At 32.5% G+C, this 18,122-nt stretch overlaps 1 protein-coding gene across 1 annotated transcript in view; it reads right to left on the reverse strand.

Moving 5' to 3' along the window:
• Positions 1-1,914: 1,914 nt before the first annotated feature.
• Positions 1,915-18,122, reverse strand: part of LOC134247034 (leucine-rich repeat-containing protein 3-like) — a 49,896-nt gene continuing 33,688 nt past the window's right edge. The window contains exon 2 of the mRNA XM_062729379.1: positions 1,915-1,997. Within this exon, the coding sequence (XP_062585363.1) occupies positions 1,922-1,997 (76 nt within the window). The 3' untranslated portion in view covers positions 1,915-1,921. The remainder of the gene's footprint in view (positions 1,998-18,122) is intronic.

Raw genomic sequence — 18,122 nt, forward strand, 5'->3', positions numbered from 1 at the left:
TTTTTCTAAACTTAATTTGTGATAATTTCAAAATTCAGTAAATGCTTTCTTGAAATCTTCTCTTAAAATGATTTTTACATTCATTGTGCATACCCCTGGGCCTCGTTCGACTTCCTCTTTATGTAATTTTATCGATATAAGATCATGATCACTCAGTGGAAAACGTGTGATTGTTGTATTTTTAATATTATGTGATAAAGTTTCACTTAATTCAATAATTTCGTTTTTCTTTATATATTAATTGCGTTTCTCTCTATATACATTTTGTTTTTATTCATTTAATATTCTGTTTTTGTTTATTTAATCATTTCGTTTTTCTTTATTTATTTTTGGTTTGCACTATTGGGCTTCCGTAGCCAACGGAGTAAATATAAAATGACAGAAAGCGTTTTGCTCTGCGCTTAGCGCTTAAAAACGGTAAAATTATTGCTCTGTGTCTCCTATGACCGCACGGTTAAAAATAAATGGGTACATGTATTTTTAAAATATAAGTCACTGGTCCTGCTTTTACACGTATTCATAAACGAATGAAAAAAATCAAAAAAAGGTTATCTGGATTCACTAAGAATCATAATACTGCACATTTTAATTCATTACCTTTTTTAAAATACAAGAAAATGGATCGGCTTTATTCATATTTTGAACGAAAGATACAAATGTTCAAAATGTACGACATTCTTCAAATCTCCAATAGATTTTCCATCAATCAATGTGTCCATATTTTTTTCTAACAACCCTCGTTATGAATCTCAAACGACTTATTTTAACACAGAAAGTGATTTCTAACATTAGTTTATTAATGATCTTTCAATTCATATGTTACTACCAAGATGAAATTCTTATTTAATTTTTTTTTTCGAAAGAAAGCTTTTTAATGTCTTTGTACATCGAATTAACCTGATCAATTTCTGGTCCCCTGTTTGAGTGTCTCTAAAACGTTTTAAATGCTTAAAAATAGCCATCATCCCTCTTCCATAATCTAAATGGTTACAAGGAATAACACACACAGATGCAGGTCACAAATTTCCTCACTGATATTTAAATTTTCGTCCACTTGATGAAGTACACTTTACTCATATAAACTGTAATATGGGCAAGCTTGTGCTTTAGGTTTTTAGAACAAATCATATTTTTTGGACACAATTTCATCAGAATCGCAGATTTTTGGTAAAATAATTTGCGATCAACTTGTGCTCCCGTGTACGCTTTTGAACAAATCGAAAAAAAGATTATCAAATAATCAACTCATTAGGCTATCTAAATTTAATTCTCTGGTTCTCAGGCCAGTTTTCTCCAAAACAGATGCTGGAGGGCGGCATTTTATTTATCATTTTATTGGCAATAAAGTAGATGAGGGAGGTATTTTTTTAAATTTTAATTTTCGAATTTTCTTTAACATAAAGATAATTTTTTTAATCACAGATATACTTTCCATTTCTGGTCAAAATTTCTGCTTTATCCATTGCTTAACAGCATGTAAACATCGTAGATAAATGTCCTCGAATGTATTTTCAAACGAAGTTGCCAAAATCTCATTGCAAATGACTACCGGAAGTGGTATTTGAATACTAAACTACAAAACAAATGAGGTCGGAAATTTTTTTCCGGATTGGTCTCCGCAATACCAACTTTTTATTTTATCAAAAATACAATAAAATCGGCAATGCGGCTACCTCAAAACGGATGCGCGCGGGCCTGAGAACCAGGATTTCAATTTTATATGGCCTTATATATTGGTTTTCTTTGTGTTCAGTACATGCGTCGACATGCAGAGACAACATATATTGTCCTTTACTCAATCCACTGAATTTCCACAATTTTTTTTAATGTTGTAAGCAAATTTCCTATTACATTAAATTTGGGAATTTGCTAATAAATAAAATTTTCTTTAGTCTGACACATGAAAATATTGATCAAAAACTTACAGTGCCTGTAAATTTGGCAATCCATTAAAGGCATTGTCTGCAATGGTGGTTATCTGGTTGCCAGCTAGGGATCTGAAATGATATTTGTTCACTGATTTATTAAAATGTCTATTTTACAAATTTTAGTTTATCTACATCTAACTGTGTTAACCAACATTGTAAAAAATGAACTCTTTGCAGTAGATTACAGAATTACATAAATTGAACCTATTTCGTCAAAAGGTATTTTTATGACATTGATGATCTCAAAAATTTACTATAAACCATTAAACATCTCTATATCTACAAAACCACACAATTCAGATTAGAAACAAATTTGGTGCACACATAGCCAAACACAAGTTCTATAAAATAGCATATGCTGAATAAAGTTTTGCTCATAATGACGTCATTATCCAGGTACTTGTGACAAAAAAGTAAGGGGGGTAGTGGTGACTTCTTTTGCCTCAATTCTTTCACTTTTCATACCCATTTCACACATATTCGCGTATAACGGGGGGGGGGGGGTCTGCGTTTTCCAAGGGGAGTCCATGGTAACTTTTTTCTTGTTTTAGTATACACATCTTCTAACCGGGTAAATTCCAGGGAGGTCCTGACCCCCCCCTCCCCCCCGACCCCCTCTCTAGATCCGCACATGGACTTCCTACAAATTCAATCAATGATTGGATAGATCGTTTTAGTGAAGGAAGGCAGATTGTTAAATATGATACCTGTTATATTGCCCAGTGATATATTAGCAAGTTTGAAAAGGGATGTGTTTTTAATTAAGCAATATGCTACCAAAGACCTCCAATTTACACTTTGAAAAATACTTGAATATTTCAACAATAATATAACTATCAAATTCCTAAGATATATCGTTTATTTTTTGATCTACCCTCGTATACTCTGTCAAATAAACATTTACAATTTTGATTTTAGCGGAGCAACATTTGAAAAGGAATGAAATCATTCAGAGTGGGTTAGGAGATTTAAGGACTAAAAAAATAAAACTTTTTCTATTTGCCCTTTTTGTCAAAATTACAATTTTACAGAGTAAAGAAAAAAATCAACATTAATAAATATTTTATTCCATTTTTAAAATGGCGTTTTGTGGTCCTCCCAACTCAGGGAAAAATTATTTGGTCCGTATTTATAGGTGAGAAAAAAATTCCTAAAATTTTAAACATATTCGTTGACGGAAAAAAATTAGCCGGGCCATTTCTAGGCAGTAGATCGGGAGAGAGGGCAACCGAATATTTTAATAACAAATTGTCTTATAAGGCTAGTACATGTTCCATAACATACTGAGTAATGCAATTTTTTTGAATCTTTGGTACTATTTAGAAAAACAAACATAGGAATTTTTTTTTTTTTTTTTTTGGGGGGGGGGGGTAGCCTCTCTTTTTTTTTGGCGTGATAGACATAGCATATGCAATGGACTTTTCTTTGCAAACATTGTGCTTGCTTCTAAATTTCAAAGAAACAACTCAATATATTTTATCAAGCTTCGTATGTTCAATGAGCGAGAGCTTACAATGTTGTCAACATAATGAGACATGATGCGTTTTTATGTCCAAACATTACTCCATACAATGTGTGGTTCATTGCAAACAATCTAGCTATTTATGTGAGGTGCCTGAAGGAAATCCTATAACCGCCTATTTTTTCTATCTAACTGCTAAACAAAATAGACACATGTACCAACTTTTCGAATGTAAGACATGTAATTACAATTTGTTTTTCATGCACCGCATATTGTTTAACATTTTCAAATTAAATGCTAAGCATCCTCCTTGCAGTGCCCCATTTGAAAATAACTTCTATCGCCACAGAAAAAAGACCCACCGTAATCAAATATGTTTAGGACATGTTTTATCTTTTTTCTTGAGTTTTAAAGAAACCAACAAATCATCAAGACTTGTTCCATAAAAAATTAAATATAATCATGGTAATAAACGCATCTATCCACAGCAGATATATGCACATGCCAACCACGTGCTCAGTGGAATTATATTATCGAGGAAACTCTAGCTGTACACAGAACAGTTTTTCCCGATTTGCTTGAGTGGGGTTAAAATCGCTTTTTTTTTATTAATCAGACGATGCAATGCAACAAATAAAAGTAGTAGGTAATGAAACCTAATGATTATTACTTAGTAATTTCTTGTCTTGATGTTATTATGGTCGCATTTATTCTAAAACCAATGCTATTCGAACTCTGTGTGACAGAGGAATGGCGGACGAAATAAACACATGGCCTCAGGAAGACACCCATATGAAAAATCAAATTTTCAAGAATTATGGAAAATGACAAGAAAAAAACGAAACAAATGGTTGTAGCCATATTATCAATGAATAAAACTAACACTATATTCAATGCATTTTTCATCTCGTGAATGCTGTAGCTGCGCAGTTCTAACATGATTTATTGCCTCCTAATTAAAACAAAATAAACTTAATTATTAACTGATTTTGGTCTCTAACAGTAGGTAATTAGTGCATTAGCACTTAGAGTAACTTTGGGCTAGTTTAGTAGAGTATTAAGCGCATTCTTGGTATTTCTTATTTTACACCAGACTAGATCCAATATGGCTTGTACATCCCCCTTAAACATGATGAATTTATTTACATTTATTAAAAGTTAACAAATTAAAACAATATACAAAATAATGCACTCTGAACTTGAAAACTAGAATGCTATAGGAAGCTCTGACTAAAACGTAAAGACATTCATTCAAAACAGGAATATTTTATTAGCAATTGCTCTGACCTTATGAATATATTTTTAATAAACTACCCATATTTTATAAAAATGCATTATTAATCTACAGGCCCCGTAAGGATCCGGGTTAGAATAGGTCCTCAGTAACCCCTTGCTTGTCGTAAAAGGCGACTAAATGGGGCGGTCCTTCGAATGAGACCGAATAAACCGAGGCCCCGTGTCACAGCAGTTGTGGCACGATAAAGATCCCTACCTGCTCAAAGACCCTGAGTGCCGAGCATAGGCCTAAATTTGCAGCCCTTCACCGGCAATGGTGACGTCTCCATATCAGTGAAATATTCTGGAGAGGGACGTTCAACAGTATACATTTATTATTAGTCTACTGTGAATTTAGTTCACACTTTCAACCAGAGAGCAAAGATGAAACTTTGAAATTTCTAATTTTTGGAAAGAAACATATACACATTTCGAGGACAAAGCCTATATATAGAGTCTTTTATTAAATATGGTTTACAAACTATTGTAGATATTTGGTATAACAATACTCAGACTTTTAAGACTAATGCTTAGATATTCTTAACAAGAAATTGATGCATATTGAAAACACATTGAAAAGAATTTGGGGCTCAATTTATGAAGTAAGGTTAAAAGAGTTCAAGAATTTTAATGGAAATGTTTGTATAACATCTTTTACACTGAAGAAAAATTAAGCAAAATGGGTTTATCAAATGGTAAATGTTTTTTCTGTAAATCAAATATTTAGAGCCAGAAACATCTATTTTATGAATGTAAACATGTCAAACCACTTTTAGAGTTGGTACAAAATACAATGTTAAAAATTCCTGTTGTGAATCCTATTAAAATTGATGTATGTATCGTTTTATTGGGATTCACTGTAGAACCCCAAAAAAGTTCGAATTTGTATTAACACCTCGTATATATACAAGTGGTCAATGTGGAAATCAAGAAACATCATCAAATATGAAAATAGAAATATTACTACTTTAATTTTCATGAATGAATTCAAGAAAAAAATGAAATTAATCTTTCAACTCTTAAGAAATGACAAGAGCAACTTCAACAGAAATTTTAAATTAACGTTAGATATGCTTACAGACTTCGGTTAACTGTTACCTGATTTCCTCACTACAGACTTAAATAAAATAACATGATTTTTTTCAGTTGTTCAATTTATTGTCACATTCTCACCAAAACTGAATCCATATTTATATAAACATATATTATTAGATTTTTATGTATAAGATGTAAATTTATGTTCTCTTTGTATTAAACAATAAAGCACCCTGCGTGGTGCTGTAGGGCTTATGTATTGTTATAAAGGGAGCTTAGTCAGTGCCCCATCCCTGGTAGCTACCCCACATATCAGTTGTTGATTGTTATAAGTCTGGTAAATAAATGTTGAAAAAAATCCACATTTTAATAAAAGGGAATTTAATGCTTTAAAACGTGAGCAATTACTATCAAACGCGTGTAGTATAAAAGATAAAATTAATCTACACATCAGACCTTCGCTCTACACATCAGACCTTTGCAATTGGATCGAGTAAAAAATTCAGGACATTTTTTTTAATTGGTTTCAGAATATCTTGAGAAGTATACAGTATTACGAAATGAACGTTAGTAGTAATGAGGATTGTTTATATATGAATATATTAAAAAAGAAAGTTAAATTGTAAAGCATTTGATTTTAAAGAATTTTATTGATGAAAGTAGGTACCCTATGAAAAGAGTTCTGTGCCTTTCTTTACTTTTAAAAGAACTCCATTAAGCTCACCTCAACTAAGTTGGGGGAGCTTATGTAAAACTCTTGGGGTCTGTGGCTTCGGGTGCTGAATTTGACCTACGCTTTCTGGTTGAGTGAACGAGTTAAATTTATTGGTGCATGTTTCAATTCCAAGTAACTATGAGCCCTATAATGACCAAACTTTTATGGATTATGCAAGGATAAACACTTATGTACTTGCTACAGATGCTCAATTGGGCGTACATTTTCCACATAATGGACCCTGCAGGTAAAGGTAATGGGTGCAGGTCTATCACCAAGAAACTATGAGGCCTATATCAACCACATTTGCACAAATGATGCATCACGGGATGAAGGGATGAAAACTCTCAAACATGCTTCAGATGCTGGGTTTGAAATACATTTTCTTGACGGATGACTAGTGTGAAGTTTTTGGATAGGTTTATTCCATAGTAACTGAACGCCCTATCAGATCAAAATTGTGTAAATTTAGGATGGACACTTTTTCGAATGTTGGTTAATTGTGTGACTTAGCCTTAGGTTCAGTAAGCAGCCGAACTGATAAGACGTGTTTTTGATTGCTCCTGATTACCTGTGCCTAATTGCTATGAGTGATAATACTATGGGTACTATGGCTAAATACCTGACTAAATCTTAAAATAATTATGGATCAAAGTATTAACTCAAGCTTGTTTACATCTTTTTCTGGACTCTCTCAAACATTTAGTGAAGCTGGAATTATTACACCTAATGGAGTGAGTATACCAAGTTTTTTGAATGTGACTTTTAACAAATACAGCATAACTGTATCATTTCAACAAGACAAATATGCCACTATTTTGACCTATTTGGAAGAAGAACTTAATGCAATTAAAGAAGTAGGGAAGAATGGTCAGATTTTCAAGTCTGAGTGTAACACTGTGACAGTCACACTCTATTCTGGCACCAGCGTCCTGCACATTCAAGGATCGTCGGCAAAGTCGTGGCTGGACAAATTTCTTCATGACATCAAAAAGTCTAACAGCATTAGTAGTATGTTGGGACAATCTATTCCACAAATGTCATCAACGCCTGTGAAAAATGATTCTAGATCTCTTCTGACAGCCAGTACTGACAGCTTTCAAAATTGTACACAATGTGCAGGTACAATACAAGCCCTACAATCGGCTGTCCGTGAGTTATCACATGAAATACAGGAATTAAAAGAGAAACTCAGATGCAAAAACAACCCTACTTTGTTGGACAAAAACACACAGACACTTTTTACGGTAGTGAAAAACAAAGAAATTGATGTGCGGGGTTTGAACTCTTTACCACAAAGTTCAGCATCTCGACACACACAGTGTGATTTTACAGCCCCTGACAAGGAAGCAAAATATACATCAGATTCGGGTACAAACACAGAACCATGTATCAACCCCACACCTGCAAGTACACCTGCAAGATCCTTGAAACAAAAGAAAACTTCTGGTGAGGCCAAACTTATTATAGGCAGCTCTATTTTACAAAGGGTGAGAACAAGGGGACTACAACAAGGTGTCCATGTGAGAACCAACAGAAGGGCCAAGCTTTCTGGAATCAAGTCAAAATTACATCAAACCGCTGTTGAAGATTACTCTCACATAATTGTCCACGCCGGTGGAAACGATGCCTCATCTCGTAGACATATAGATGCTGTTGAACATGACGCCGTAGAAATCGTCAAAAACATCAAGGATCGGTCGCCAACTACCAAAGTCTATTTCTCAGAAGTTTTACCGAGACGGGACGTAGATGTTTCATATGTGAATAACACGCTAAAATACGTTTGTGACGAGTATGGAGCTTTGTTCATTTCCAATAAGAGTGTATTCAAAGAGGTCAACAAAGTGCAATATTGGAAAGACGGAATACACCTTTCCGATAAAGGAACTTCAGCACTGCTTAAACAGATCAACAACGAAGTTCCGATTTTACGTGGCAAGGGTACACAAAGGGACAACGGAAATTCCAGCTTTAGCCAGTCCGTAACGTGTTACTTCTGTGGTGAACATGGACATACCTCACCCCACTGCAGGAACGGCCGAAAACTAGACTGCTGGAACTGCGGAGAACTAGGCCACAAGACCAAATTCTGTGTGTATTAGGTATTAGGCAAGGAATGTATAGCCGTTCACGACAATACTAAATCTACATTAAATTCAAATAGATATTCTATTCTAAGCACTGTATGTACTGAATGTAACGATTTTCAATGTTCTTGTTTAAATCAAACTAACAACTTTGTTCATAATACCTCTGTTAAATCTGAATTGCCTAGAAAACCATATGTTAAGAATAAGACTCTCTTGGACAAAGTAAGAACTTCTCTCAATGATGAGAGCTCAATTATGCAATCTACTAACATTACTCCTATTATGATAAACTCATCCAAATCTGTTTCACAAACAAAAAATCAAGTTCTTAAAACCAATAACCAAATTCATACTTCACAAATACAAAAAGATTCAGGATTTGGATTGATTAAGAAAGGTTTACGTTTCGGAAATTTAAATATTTGTCATATTATTCCTACAATGGATGAAATTAAACTGTTGCTTCAAAATCGGCAATCTTTAGATATATTGGGATTTTGTGAAACTTTTTTGAGTGAGCAAGTAGGAAATTCAGAACTGTTTATTGATGGGTTTGTTTTTGAAAGAAAGGATCGTACATTAAGGGCAGGTGGTGGAATTCTTATTTATATTGCTAGTGATATAACATATAAACGTAAAACTGATTTTGAGATCAGTAATATTGAGACAATCTGGCTAGAGATAAATCTGAAAAATTCAAAACCTATATTTTATTGCTCTGCTTATCGTCCACCATCTGCCCCCTCCTGCTGGGCGGAGGACCTAGCAAGGGAGGTGAACCGTGCCTCCTGCTGTGACGATACTGAAATAATTTTATCAGGTGATTTCAATATTGATCTAATGAAAGACCCCCCACAATACTGGACATCTGCTTTAGAGGAGTTTGGACTTTCACAAATGGTTACTGTTCCTACTAGAATAACAAGCATATCAAGTACCTTAATTGATCATTTTTATACAACGAAACCAGAAAACATATGCGAAACAAATGTGCCCCCTATTGCTATATCTGACCACTACCCCGTATGTTTGACACGGAAAACTAACTGTATACAGCGTAGAGGAAAACATACTGAAATCCAATATCGAGATTTTAAACAATTCAATGAAAATGAGTTTCTTAAAGATTTAGAAAATGCTAATTTTAACTCTCTTCTCGAACTGAAAGACACAAACGATTACATGAATAAATTTTATGAATTATTTAATGATGTTCTTAACAAGCATGCCAAAGTAAAAACTAAAAGAGTCAAGACTGAAATTCGACCTAAATGGCTTACACAGGAAATAAATGATGCTAGACATTTACGTGATACATACTATCTACAAAGAAATTCAGAAAATTACAAATTTTGGAGAAATAAAGTCACACAATTAATAGATCAAGCCAAATCGAAGTATTACAAATCAGCAGTTGAAGAAAGTTCAAGTCCTAAAGAAATGTGGAGTTATTTAAACCATTTGGCATCTGATTCAAAAAATCTTACACCTACCCGTAGAACACAAAATGGTTCGGATTTTGAAGATTTACAGGATATTGTTGATATTTTTAACAAACACTTTACTAGAATATCCTGTTATTTATTAGCAGATATGTCAGTAAAAAGTCTTGATTCAGAATTATTAAGTACAGCTCCGTGTAAAAATCATGCAGAGGGTGATTCATGGGGGGTTTCAGAATTCCTTCAAACTTTGCATGTTGGTAGAGTATGTTAAGATACTCCAAAAAAATTATAATTTTTTTTAATTCTGCCATTGGTATCCATGGCAACCGATAAACTGTTTTGGGTAAAAAATGGCTGAAATTTCCTCTAAAAACAGGCAAAAATACCAATAATGAAGATTAAATGAAAAGAAAACTAAACAATAAAACAAATTTATGTTTATTTCTTATTAATATACAGCATAAGTAATTACTATCCATATCTAATCAAAATATTTTTATGACCAGTAATGTGTTCTAATTTTAAGCTAAAAAGGGGAGATAATCCATATTGGCAAAAAATGTAAAATATCCATTTTTTATGATTGTTATCTATCAAAAATTTATAAAAACCCCACAGCCAAACTAAAAAGCCATGCTAGTTTCATAGAGACTATAGTCTAAAGTCAATAAGATTATTAAAACATTTTTGTGCAAATGATTATTATTTTCCCAAAACAACTGATGAATTTTGTACTAAAATGGTAATTTCTCTTTTTTTGTCACAGTCCAATATATGCCATATATGTTTGCATGTAAAAAATAAATAGCATTTCAAAACCATTTTTTTTTATATTTCCATTTTCAAATACAATTAAATTATTTACTTTTCATAATTCATCCAAATATTACCACGTCCAGTAATAGTTTTTAATTTTAAGCTGAAAAGGGGAGATAATCCATGTCGAGAAACACTGAAATTTTCAATTTTAAAAGGATTTACAGCTAAATTCAGCTATATGATAAAACATAGGTAATCAGAGATTACAGAGCTCACCTCAACGTGTGTTGTCTTTAAGTAAGGCAAATTAAGTCACACAATTAACCAACAAAAAGTATACATCCAAAAATGCAAAATTTATGCAATTTTGATACTTTGGAATAGACCTATATAAAAACTAAAAAAACAGTTCTTCATCATGAAAATGTAATTAAAATCCAGCATCTGAAGAAAGATTGAGAGTTTTCATCCCTTGATGCATCATTTGTGCAACTGGTTTATATAAGCCTTAGTTTCTTGGTGATAGACTTGCACCCATAACTTTTACGAGGTCTTTTATCTGGAAAATGTATGTCGAATTCAGCATCTGAAGCAAGTCCATTAGTGTGCATTTTAAGATGTATCATCCATGCAAGTTTGGTCAACATAGGGCTTAAAGTTACTTGCAAATGAAACCTGTATAAAAAAATTAACCTTTCCACTAATCCAGAAAATGTAGGTCAGATTCAGCATCCGAAGCCAGCCTAGTAGAATGCACCCTTAGATGTACCATCCATGCAAGTTTGGTCATTATAGGGCTCAAAGTTACTTGGAAATGAATCCTGCACCATAAACTTTAACCTGTTTACTCGTCCAGAAAATGTAGGTCAGATTCAGCATCCGAAGCAAGTGTAGTAGAATACATCCTAAGATGTACCATCCATGCAAGTTTGGTCATTATAGGGCTCATAGTACACTGTACCTTGAAAATGAAACCTTCACCAAAAACTTTAATCTGTTCACTCAACCGGAAAATGTAGGTCAGATTCAGCATCCGAAGCAAGGCTGGTAGTATGCATCCTAAGATGTATCATCCATGTAAGTTTGGTCATTATATGTCTTATAGTACCTTGGAAATGAAACCTGCACCAAAAACTTCAACCTGTTCACTCAACCGGAAAATGTAGGTCAGATTCAGCATCCGAAGCAAGTCTAGTAGAATACATCCTAAGATGTACCATCCATGCAAGTTTGGTCATTATAGGGCTCAAAATATCTTCGAAATGAAACCTTCACCAAAAACTTTAACCTGTTCACTCAACCGGAAAATGTAGGTCAGATTCAGCATCCGAAGCAAGGCTGGTAGTATGCATCCTAAGATGTATCATCCATGTAAGTTTGGTCATTATATGTCTAATAGTAACTTGGAAATGAAACCTGCACCAAAAACTTTAACCTGTTCACTCAACCGGAAAATGTAGGTCAGATTCAGCATCCGAAGCAAGTCTAGTAGAATACATCCTAAGATGTACCATCCATGCAAGTTTGGTCATTATAGGGCTCAAAGTATCTTCGAAATGAAACCTTCACCAAAAACTTTAACCTGTTCACTCAACCGGAAAATGTAGGTCAGATTCAGCATCCGAAGCAAGGCTGGTAGTATGCATCGTAAGGGCTTATAGTTACTCGGAAATGAGACCTACACCAAAAACTGCACCAAAAATGTTAACCTGCACCAAAAACATTAAGCTGGTCATTCCTTTGCTGAAATTGCAGCATCTGAAACTTTGACTGGTACAATGAAACACACTAGCAACATCTTCCATGCATGTCTAATTAATATAGGACATAGATGTACTTAAAAAGAAAACTGCTCCAAAAAACTTAACCTTAACCGGGACGCCGACGCCGACACCGACGCCGACGCAGAGGGTATCACATAAGCTCCCCCCTACTTCGTTGAGGTGAGCTAAAAATTTAAAGAAAAAATACACTACAGCTAAACAGAAAGGCAGTGTTTATTTCCTAGACACCATACCTTATGGAAAATAAAATATTAAAAACATTTTTGTGCAATTGATTATTTTTTTCCAAAAGCCATTGAAGAGTTTTATACAAAAAATGGGAAATTTATTTTTTCATCACGGTCAAATAAAGGTCAAGTATATATTAAATATGCATGTTAAATAATAAATAGCATTTCAAAACAATTTCTTTATAGTTCCAAATCCAAATACAACACAATTATTTATTTTCAATAATCAAATTATATCTATATCTACAGTATTATTTCTAATTTCAAGCTGAAAGGGGGGAAATAATTCATGTTGACAAAAAACAACAAAATATCATTTTTTGAGGATTTCTGTTATCAAGAAAATAAAATATATCTATGATTTAAAAAATAGCCAAACAAAAAGGCTGAGTAGTTTTTTTTTATTTATTTATTTTTTTTTTTTTTTTTTTTAATTCATAGAATTTATTTTTTGCTTTCACATTTACAGACTGTGTACAATAGATTTGTTTACATTCAATACATACATATACTATATAATTTTTCTTCCATATAATTTATATTGTATACCTTATACAAATTCTCTTTGGTAAATGCTAAATACAAATTCATTTCATAAAGCTGCATAGGATATATGACATTCATGTATATTATGAATCTTCATTGTGAAAGCTTTATATACAATAAAGTAAACAAAGGGGAGGGGTGAGGAAAGAAAAACAAAGTGAGGTGGGGGAACAGTTTTCACTATTTTACCATATTGGTACATTTGAGTATAAATTTATAGAACATTATAGCATATCACAAATAATTTTCCAGGTCTTTTCATATTCTGAAAATTTACAATTTCTTAAAAGAATAGCCTTTTCAACCAGTATTCTATCTACAATTATTTTTTCTAGCATTACTATACTTAATTTAGGCATATTTTTAAACCTACTGGCAAAAATGAATTGTTTAATAGTAAGTATTATTATATTGTGTAATCTATACATGTTTTTATTGTTGTATTTTCCAAACAGTATATCTTTTCTATCAAAATTAATAGTAAAATGGAAGTTTTTCATAAACCACTCCTCTATATGACACCATATTCTTTTTACACAGAAACATTCAAAAAATAAATGTTCAATTGTTTCAACTTCTTGTTTACAAAATGAGCAAACAGGTGAATCAATTAGTTTAAGTTTATAAAGGTATTCATTTGTTGCAATAATCCTGTGCAGGATTTGAAATTGCATCCACTGAAATTTTGCCTCTTTTGTAACTTTAAATGGTAGTTCAAATATTTTGTTCCATTCTAACTCACCAAAAGATATTCCATTATTTTCCCATTTTTCTAATGCTTTAATTTTTTGCTTTTTCTTCTTGATGAGTATATTGTACATATCTTTACAACCACTTGTGCTTTTATAAAAAATGTAAATTGAATTTGGGATAAAAGGTCCACTTTCTTCTCTTTTTTCAATATCAATACTTTTCAATATCTTTGTAACGGCTATTTTTAAACCGGTATATTCTACAAAATTAGTTTGTACATTCAGATTATTGAGGTACTCGAGGCTTATAAATTTTCCTTCAACGTCAAACAAATTTCTTATGAAAACAAAGCCTGCATCAAAATAACTTTTCAAAAATACAGAGGAATTATTTATTTTAATTCTTGGATTAAACCATATATGTTCATGAAGAATTTGAGTATTACTTGTTTTTTGACTACCACTGCAGTCAATGATTTTTACCCAATTAAGTAAAACCTCTTTCCAAAACTTGTTGCTTATTTTATTACACATCTTAACTATAAAATCTAAACCTCTTACCCAAAGAGATTCAATTTTCATTCCTAATTCTGATTCAAAAAGTTTTAACCATTTCGTGTCTGAGTAGATTAGTCTTCGAATCCATGTTGATTTTAATGCACATAAGAAATCCATATAATCAATCATTTTCAACCCCCCATTTTTATAGTCTTGGATTATAACACTCTTCTTAACCTTATGTACTTTACTTCCCCATAAAAAGTAATAAAGGTCTTTCTCAAATTCATCAATTAATTCCTTATTGGGGTTTGGAATAGTCAATATCAAATGGTTCATCTTTGGTATAATCAGGGATTTAATCACTGTTAGTCTACCAATGGGAGTCAGTTTTCTTAATTGCCATTGTTTTATCAATCGCTTTATTTCATTTAATTTTGGGGGGTAATTCAGTTCAATCATTTCATCTAAATTAATTGAAAACTTTACACCAAGAAGATCAAAAGTAGAATTATTCCAGTCTAACTTCCATCTCGAGTGATGAAAGACTTCTTTAGAGAATTTTTTACTACCGATCCATTTTTGTTTTTGTAAAATTAATTTTCAGTCCAGATACAATTGCAAAATAACCAAGCTCTCTTAATATACCATCCATAGATTGTGGTGATCCATCAGATATAATTGAAGTATCATCGGCATATTGTGAAAGTTTATATTCCTCCCCATCAATTACAATTCCTTTTATGTCTTTATTATTTCGAATGAGAATCCCAAGAACTTCAGCACATAGTAGAAAGAGATATGGTGAAATTGGGTCCCCCTGTCTACATCCCCTTTGTGGGAACAAGTAATCAGAGGAAATTCCATTCTGTATGACACATGATTTGATTCCATTATAAAATGTTTGTATCCAATTTTTAATGGATTCCCCAAAATTAAAAAAATCTAATGTTTGGTATATAAACTTCCATGATATAGTATCAAAAGCTTTTTCAAAGTCAATTAACATTAATAAGCCTGGAATCTGTTTTTGTTCTGTGTAATTCATTAAATCATAAACTAGTCTAATATTTTCACCTATGAATCTTCCCTTCAAAAAGCCAGTTTGGTCCTTATTTATTAATTTATTCAACACAGTTTTTAATCGTTCAGCAATACAGCCTGAGGCTATTTTATAAATCACATTCAATAAACTGATTGGGCGCCAGTTCTTTAAGAATTGTTTTTGTTTTCCTGGTTTTGGTAGGCAAGTTATTAAACCTAATTTATTTGGTTCAGTAAAGTGTGATAATTCATACGAGTTGTTTATTGCTCTTGTAATGAAAGCACCTAAATCCTGCCAAAAAAATTTGAAAAATTCACAGGTGAACCCGTCTGGTCCAGGGCTTTTCTCATTTTTCATAATTTTCAAATAATTCAAAACCAGTATAAAGATTTCTTTTTCTAGTTGCAATTCTTTTTCAGTTATTTTCTTTTTCTTAAAAGTTGAATAAGAAATTGATTTTCCTCTTATTTCCATCAATAATGTATCTAGAAATAATTGATCACTTAGCATAAATTGAATTTTATCATTTTCAATAGAGTCAATGTTATTAAAATTGTAGATAGGACAGGCGTATTGTAATTTAATATTTTTAATTTTTTCTTTTATCAAATTTACATATTCTTTATCTGCTAATAATGAGTTATTTAATTTCCAAAACCCTTTTCCTTTCAAAAATTCATTTGTTTTAACACCCATTACAACTGGACAGTGATCTGAACGATAACTATTTTCAAATTTTACATAAGGGGCCAAATTTAGTAACGATTCTGATATTAGGAAATAATCAAGTCTTGCCTGTTTTATTGGATTTTTCTTTCTCCAAGTGAATCTTTTTAAATTTGGATTGTTTTCACGAAAAATATCTTTTAAATTTAGTATCTCTATCATCTTTAATACTTCCATTCTTGATTTAGGGTTATTTAGGTTTTTATAGTTCATTGAATCCAAATCCTTATCTAAAATTAAATTAAAATCACCACCTATAATCATCAAGTAATATTCTTGTATCATATTTAAAATCTTTGTATAGAAGGCTGGTGTATCCTGATTTGGTCCATATATATTCACTAACAAAAAAGGAAGATTGTCTATTACTACATCTAGAATAAGATAATTGCCATTGTCATCTTTATATTCATTAATCAATGTCAAGTCACAGTTATTATTGATAAGTGTAGCAACTCCCCGTGAGTTTGATTTGTATGAACTAAAAAAAGCCTTATATCCCCATAATGCTTTTATCATGCTTTCATCTTTTGTGACAAAGTGTGTGTCTTGAAGGAAATAAACATTTAATTTTTTTTCTTTTAAAATTTTAAAGACATCCCTCCTTTTATTCATGTCCCCTAAACCTTGGCAATTTAATGTAAGTATTTTTAGGAAATTTTCACATGGATAGTCATCCATTCCACAGCAAATGCATAAAAAAGTTTACTGTTCCCCAACAGCATGAAAAAAAGAGTTGATAAAAAAAGTAAAAATCTATATACACTACAGAAAAGTAGTTTTTAAGCTCAGACACACCTGCTGTCATTTTGAAAATGTGCAAAACTAGACCCAAAAAACCTAACTTTAAGTTTATATTTGAAATGAAAATGTTAAAAATATAGAAAATTAATTTCAGTTGAGAGGAACTCTATATACTCAATTTCTTTCCTATTCAGTTCCTTTTTTCTAATTACAATTTGTTGTAGTTACCATGTTTGTTTTTTTTTTCTATTAAAGAAATATATCTGAAATGTAATTACAACAAAAATTTATCCATATCAAAATGTCGCACTTTGCACTGTATTAAAATTGAAATTATGCACACAGACTCCTCTCTGAGTTGAGTGATAGAATAGAAATTGATCAAAAACTTACAAGTTTACACGATCCATGCTGTACGATATCTATACCGGAAATTGAGTCTTTGAAAAAACACAAAAATAGTGACGTATACACTTGCAAATTCCGGAAAGTATCAAAACCTAAACATAATTTATAATTTATCCAGATATCATGTGCAGCATGAATATAGTCATATCGAAAACCACTAAACCACTAGAATAAATATTTTAGTTTATGCAGAATTACCGTAATAGTCAAATTCGATGAAAGTGCACAAATACTAACTAATTGAAAAAGTTATTTTCTGTAAGTTTGTATTTTTAGCTAGTGACTTTTCATAATTTACATTTTGAAGCGTCAGACGGGAACCGGCATATTTCTCGCCGCACTCATCCCAACCTCTGTGATGTGCGTGAAGCGTCTTGAACCGATCTTACTACCACACCACCGCGAAACGACCACTAGTGCGTTATTTATGTCATTATCAGCCAGTGTCTTTAGTAGCATTCTCCCAGCTCCGTGCTCGCCGTCATCTTCCGATCCCTCGTGTATCGTGCCGTCGTTACTGGTGAACCGAAACGCATAAATGTTATGACTTGCACTGGTAGTGTTATCTGTCCGCATAACTTCCACTAGCGATCGTTTCACCTGTTTATAGGAATCTACTGGCGTTGCGTGGGCAGCAAACCGGTTTCCATTGTCTTCTGTTGTCTTCCCCGTACTGATCGCGATCTTTACCTCTTCTCCACTGATGATCTCATCGGCCATTGGTCTGCTACCAATTT

Source organism: Saccostrea cucullata, unplaced genomic scaffold, assembly GCF_032062105.1.
Source record: "Saccostrea cucullata isolate Sc308-1 unplaced genomic scaffold, CSIRO_AGI_Scuc_v1 ctg1991, whole genome shotgun sequence".
Lineage (NCBI taxonomy): Eukaryota > Metazoa > Mollusca > Bivalvia > Ostreida > Ostreidae > Saccostrea > Saccostrea cuccullata.